Source organism: Seriola lalandi, unplaced genomic scaffold, assembly GCF_002814215.2.
Source record: "Seriola lalandi dorsalis isolate HSWRI2012SDOR001 ecotype SW California unplaced genomic scaffold, Sedor1 jcf7180002054505, whole genome shotgun sequence".
Classification (NCBI taxonomy): Eukaryota; Metazoa; Chordata; class Actinopteri; order Carangiformes; family Carangidae; genus Seriola; species Seriola lalandi.
Window position 1 is genome coordinate 1,343,308 of NW_019525058.1, and position 6,763 is coordinate 1,350,070.

Consider the following 6,763-nt stretch of genomic DNA (forward strand, 5'->3'; position numbering starts at 1 on the left):
TCTGTCTGTGTCAGAATAAAGAACATCAGTGAGAGCTGAGAACCATCATGACATGTGAACCTGCACAATGACTCCAAACTGAGTATTAGTTTCTATTCTATTGTTATTTAATGTGAAACGGTTCAGCAGACTGTTTATTACAACTAAGCTGAGGGAATAATGTGTTTTCAGATATCTGTGATCATCTAATAATAAGTGCTGTTTCTTTTGTCTTTTTCTCTAAACTCTACAATAAGACATCGATATGATTTCTCTCTATTATAATGTTTTTTTCCATCCAGCCAAGGTCTGGATCTTTGGGGACACCTACAACATCTTTAGGCTGTTATTTCTTTTCCCCCCCAGATGCTCCAAGGATCCAGCAGATTACTGGCAGTTTGAAGGAGGATTTTTCTTCATGTGCTACGTCACTTCTGGTAAAGATTCATTGACCTTTGTGGTATTTTTTGATTTGACTTATTATTACACTGTATAGTTGTGATTCTGACATACAGACTACATACAGAGACTTAACAATTTCATTTGCATTTCTTCAGTATATTATATTCTATGAGAAATGTAAGAGAATTGATCTGAATCTGAATCATTAAATATTGTATTTAGATTGTGCTTCTACAGGTTTTAACATTACTTTACATACTTAAAGATTAAATGTTAACACAAATACTGCAAGTTGAAGTTTGAGATGATTTAATCTGTTAAACACATAATTTTTACCCAGCCATGTTATTATAAACTTCATATAAGATTCAGGGCTTTAGGGAAAACATCGGGTGCTGGAGCCCCATAAGACCCCCATGTTTCCTGTAAAAAATAATAATGTCAACACTAGAATGAGACACGGTGTGAAACTGTTTCCTGCTCTGGCACTGAATGTCTCTTTCAACACCGCTGTGAATAATAAGCATATTTTTCATATTGTCTGACAAATTGTGATTAAAACACAAACATGAACCTTTCGTGATTCTGTTGACACATATTTCTTCATACTTGTGAATTTCCACAGACAGGGTTAAGCTCCGCCTCCTGCTTCTTTGTGGCACTAATCACCCCTCATACATCTCCTTCCGGTCGGGGGTTAATCCCACCTCCCTGCTGCTCTCGCCACAGAAACAAATGTTACATTGTTTCGTCTCGTGTATAAACACAGTCTCTCTAATCCAGATCTGGTTCTGTAGCGACACAACAGGAAACGGACCGTTGTGATGGAGGTGGGATGACCGGAAGCGCCGCTGCAACAGCTCGACGGAAAAAACACTGAAACAAACGGACAGTGGCGACGTGCGATTGGATGGAAACGGAGAGGTAACCAGACTTGGTTTGTTTCAGCTCATCTCTGAACCAGACTGGCTTCTGATTTCAGACATGAAGGAACTGTTGAACGAGCTCGATCCGTCACTCCTCTCCCGAAGAGAGAGGATGGAGGAAGAGTGAATCGTCACGGCTGTGCAGAGACCGTAGAGCAGGATGTCCTCGGGTCGTGATGATGGAAGTGAAATGAGATTGTTTGTAGTTATCGTGCGTTTCACAGATTTTCCATTATGCACCAGTGTCTGCAGTGACTGAAGCGCCGTTTCTTCCACCTGCTCGATGCCACTTCAGGCTGCTCTCACCGGCTGTAGCTGGCGTTAACGCGACGCCGCACCACTCTCCCGCCTCCCGGCTCGTGCACCGGCTGCTTCCTGCAGCACCACGGACAGCGACCATGACTCGGCTGCGCAGGAAAGCGCTCATCGCACTTTTCCTCTTCACGCTCTTTATTTTCGGGACCATGATGGGACTCAGGACGCTGAAGCCCAGCGACGGCTTCTCGGACATGGCCCCCGGGATGGACTTCATCGGGGAGAGGTCCGACAGGCGGCGGCTGGACGTGAAAGACGTGGTGGTGTCGCCGGGTCAGTTCCACATGGGCAGCAGCGACACTAAAGTGGTTTTCACTAAATCTGACAGAGATTACAGCATTTTCTATGATGTGCACATATTCTATTACCTGTGGTACGGCTCTCCCAGCATGGACAACAAGTACATTCACTGGGATCACGTGTTGGTGCCACACTGGGACCCTAAGATTGCAGCCAGTCATGCCCAAGGAAGGCACACACCTCCAGAAGACATTGCCTCAAGTTTTTACCCTGAGCTGGGACCCTACAGCTCCAGGGACCCAAAGGTGCTGGAGTCACACATGGCCCAGATAGAAGCGGCTGCAGCAGGTAAAATTTCTTGCAACACTGGCTCTGCATGTTGGGTTTGAAGTGCTGACCCCCTAAACCAGGACTTTAGAAATCCAGGGGTCAAAAATGAAGTCTTTAGTTTGTGTGATTGTGTCGTAAAAATATGCAAAACCTTCGGTTACTTTAATGCCAGCATTTGTCTAAGGAATGAGATGGGGGGCGAGTGCAGTCCATCATTAAAGCCATTATTAACAATCATTAAAGTATAAACCAAAATGAATTTATAATACATCAATTTACAGTGTGATGAAGCAGGGACCAATGAAATACTTCCAGCTGGTACTTAAACGCAAAGAAAACAGGACTATAGACTAAAGGGAGTCATTTTACAGAATATATTTTAGTAAATACAGGGGGGTAACTACTGGGAAGTTTGGGGGAAAGGGTGAAAACAACCTTTGGTCTTACAGTAAAATTAAAGAGTAACTGTATGACGATGTTTCAAGTCCTATAGGAGGATGGGGGTAAGGGACTGTGGGGTTACTGAAAAATAAATAAAGTGGGCAGAACTGGAATTATGGTTCTACTTTTCCTCTAATATTTCACTTATCTTTTGTAATATGTCAATGAACGGGGGGATATGATTGGATCACAGATGTCTGTCAGCCTGAGAAATTAAAACAACTAGATAGATGAGAACAGAAACATCCCACAAATCTTACTCTAACCATGTAATGTAAATACAAATTGTAGTTTCACTCGTTAGACAACACTGTAGTCTGTAAGACTCACTTTACAGATGTGCTCTGAACAGACAGCTGCAGCTACTCCACGGATTATTTATGTCAGATTCATGTTTTCTTGCTTCATTGTATTATTCAAAATACGACAAGTTGTAGAAATGTACGTCAAACATCCAACAAAACAGGACTTGCACTTTCTGAATCACATTCAAATGTCACGTCTGACTACACTCGGGCCAGACTCACCCCCCTCCTCCCCCCCTCTCCTCTCTGTGGTGTTGTAGGGGTGCTGGTGTTGTCCTGGTATCCTCCCGGGGTGGCGGACGACCACGGGGAGCCCACAGAGGACCTGGTTCCTGCTGTCATGGACGCCGCCCACAGGCACAGCATCAAGGTAACTGGTGAGACAACCGGTATGTTTTTTCCTTTCTGATGATTTACTGATTGAGTGAATGAGTTGCCAGTGACAGTGAACTGTGTGGTGCTGCGGGCAAAGATGGAAATGTTCATATATTCAGCATGAAAATAAGAGTCAGAGTCAATTCATGTTGCTTGTAAACGAACATAGATTCATGTGGTGCGTTTAAAGGTCACGTGCTCCTTTTGAACACTGCCAACAGAAATGCTGAAATTCTCCATGTTGCCTTAAGAAAAGGTGAATTGTAATCGTCGTACTTCTGACCCCACAGAGTCGGCGTTAGCTTTCAGGACAGCACGATACAACACTGACTGTTTCTCTGTGGAGATACGACAATTCGGTCAAAGCTGATTTTGTCAATTACGTGTTTGTTTGTTTTGGTTTGTTTTTTACATTAGTATCATTTGAGCAATCCTGGGATAGATGTAGCTTCAATCAAAATATCAGATATGAGAGAATAAATCAGTTTTGAGCATGTGAACATAATGTTAGAAAATAAGGCCTGTTATAAAATTCACTTATGACCAAAACTGTATAATAAAGCCATATTATTTATTGAGCTACTGCATTATAAAACACATTAATCAAGATTGTAGCCCACATTAATGAGTAGTCCTCCCTCAGACGCACATGTGACGAGAGCAGTAGCAACAACAGAGTCCTGGTTACACCTGATAGTCGCACAGAGAAATTAATTAGAAACAATTAAAAATGCTGAAGTCTATTAAAACCTTCTCCCCTTCTCTCTGCATAACAATCTTAACAAAGCACAAATTAAGATCCATGTTTTCCTGTTTTGTTGTTGTTGTTGTTGTTGTTGGGTACTACTGGTCGGCGCAGGTTTTTATTGATGGTTACCATGGTAACATTAGTCAGTATTTATTTTTGTGAAACATTAGACTGATCTATGAGTGAAATGGAGACTGGCCTGACGCTGCGACCCCCCCGGTGTGTGCGGGCCTTTAAGAGCGCAGTGTGTTTAAACAAGCTGAGGAAAGATCGTCGTGCCCTTTATTCAGAACACAGGATGTCTTGCAGCTGCATTTCCTTCTGCTCCACTGAGACCGCTGACTGTGAGGACGTTTTTTCTTTCTACCTCCACACGGCTGTTTTGGATTTTGATCCTCTGACCTCGAAAGCCTGACATTTTAAAGTAATACGGACGTTGCAGAGAGATGAAAATGTTCAGGCTCGTTCCAGCTTTTTTTTTTTTAAAGACTTGAAGTGCTGAGCGCAGACTGTAGATTCAGCATCAGCATCCGTCAGTCTACTTTCATGCTCCTTATATGGAAGTCTTAAACCGAGAACTGGGTCTCTGAGTGTGTGTGTGTGTGTGTGTGTGTGTGTGTGTGTGTCGGTCAGACTTACACAACAGTGTGTATCTCACAGCTGACCTGAGGGCTACTGCTCCAGTGTTTCAGTGCACTGACAAAATAGAGGCTGAAGTCTGTGTGTATGAGCAGTCGTGTGTGTGTGTGTGTGTGTGTGTGTGTGTGTGTGTGTTGGACATCACATCATGTGACACAGTGATTCCGAGGTGTAAACATCGATCATGCTTCTATATTAAATCTTTAAACAGACACACTGGTGTCACAGAAATCAGTTAGCGACTCACACATGACAGACAGGAGGACACAGGCTGATCTATAATCCCCCCCCGGCCCTCCACCCTCACAAATTAAGCATAGATTGACCCTGTTTGCTCAGTGACACGTTGATGTCAGGACGCTGGCTGCAAACAAGTGAGAAATTAAAACTTAAGTAGAGCAGATTACGCTCTAATGACAAAATCCCTCATTATGCCAACAAACCTCTTTTACTTTGACTAAGGAAGCTTTTCTGTTTTAATGAGGAAGTTACTGTCTTTCATAACAGCTGTTTGAACACGGATGAGATCTCAACATATGAACCGACTGATCGAGTTTTTCTTCCATTTAACTGTCGATACAAACCCAAGGATGTGCGAAGTGCAACACGTTAAAGCTGCGAGGGGAAGGTGTGAGGATTATCACCTGACTCCTGACGCTGCTGTCTGTAACTTTACTGCTTCAGTCTCTCCGCCCTCCTCCACCTTCTTTACAGCAACAACAAACAGCTGTTTTGAGCTCAACAGCTCTGATAAAGACAGACAGAGAGCTACGAGCTGATGATGAACATGCAGCTGCTGAAGAGCCAGATGTTTCTCTCAGGTGTTGATGGAGACCAAAAATCACCAGGAGGCGAGAGACACGGCTCCAAGTGGATGCTAATGTTGTTCTCTGTAGACTGGACGTGCAAATAGTCCTTTGTTTGCATCAAAAGAACTGATTAATGCAGCTTTAAAAGATTGAATGATTCTATCAGTCAAACGTCCTCAGCAATACAGAGCTCAACTTCTCCTGGTCACTGCTACACACCTGATTGCATCACAATCCTAAATGCTACTGAAGGCTTCATCCACACTGTGGCGCCTACAACTGAGACTTCTGGAGACGCCGTTCGCCCAGTTCTTAGTGTGAAAACTCTGGGGTTGCGTTGCAGTCTGGATGACGGTCGCTCCCTGACTGTGTCTCATCAGTCCCGACGACCAGCTGAGAAAACAAGCGTTTCTGACCTTGGTGTCTCTTTGCTAGCAGCTGTTGTGTGGTTGAATTCTGCATTTTAATGCTACAACTGTCTTTGCTGTTCCTCGTTTGTAGTATTTTCTGCAACTAACCAACCGCAGAGTGGACAACCTGCTTCCTGTTTACACCTGCATACTTATTATATATACTTATTATCTGACATGGAGCTAAAACGCTCGTCTGAACGGAGATTGTTTTTGTTTTAAAATGAAAAAAGGATTAGTGCAGACGAAGTCTTGGCTAACCCCGCCCTCCTCCTGACACCTCCACCGTGGTGGATGTTTAAAAAGTGTGTCAGAGGCTGAAGGGCAACGTACAGTCCCATTACGACGCTTGAGGAAACTTTCCCACCATAAAAAGAGAGGAGGAATTTGTTTTTCTTTGTGTAGCATCTGTCCATCTCTTGCATCATATATGCTGCTCGCACATATATGCACATGCTTACATTGACCCCGTCTGTGTCGTTGCTCTGGTAGAAAGAATCACTGACCAGATGGAAGTTAAATACGGATGTGTTGTGTGCAGTTAACTCGGGTCACACTGCAGGATTTCTAATCATTTCAAAGCCTCGAGAAGCGACGTTTCCTTCTCTCATGATGCTATTTTGCATCTGCACTTTTAAATTTATCATCCGTGTTTACATAATGAGGTGAATGAATGTAGCAACGCACCAACACGATGATGTAACGTTGCTTCAGGTTAGTGTTTTTCATTATCTGCAGAGAAGACAAACATTGGTAAACCGTTCAAGAGGCTTGTTTGTTGTGGCAGAATCTATACACCTGAGGCTGGGAATGTAAATACGAGAGTCTGTCGGCGTCACACAAC

At 43.5% G+C, this 6,763-nt stretch overlaps 1 protein-coding gene across 1 annotated transcript in view; it reads left to right on the plus strand.

Annotated features, from left to right (window-relative positions):
- Positions 1-1,083: 1,083 nt before the first annotated feature.
- The window catches only part of maneal (mannosidase endo-alpha like), a 12,238-nt gene continuing 6,558 nt past the window's right edge, over positions 1,084-6,763 (plus strand). Inside the window, exons 1-2 of the mRNA XM_023413179.1 lie at positions 1,084-2,210; positions 3,199-3,308. Coding sequence (XP_023268947.1) covers positions 1,706-2,210; positions 3,199-3,308 — 615 coding nt within the window. The 5' untranslated portion in view covers positions 1,084-1,705. The remainder of the gene's footprint in view (positions 2,211-3,198; positions 3,309-6,763) is intronic.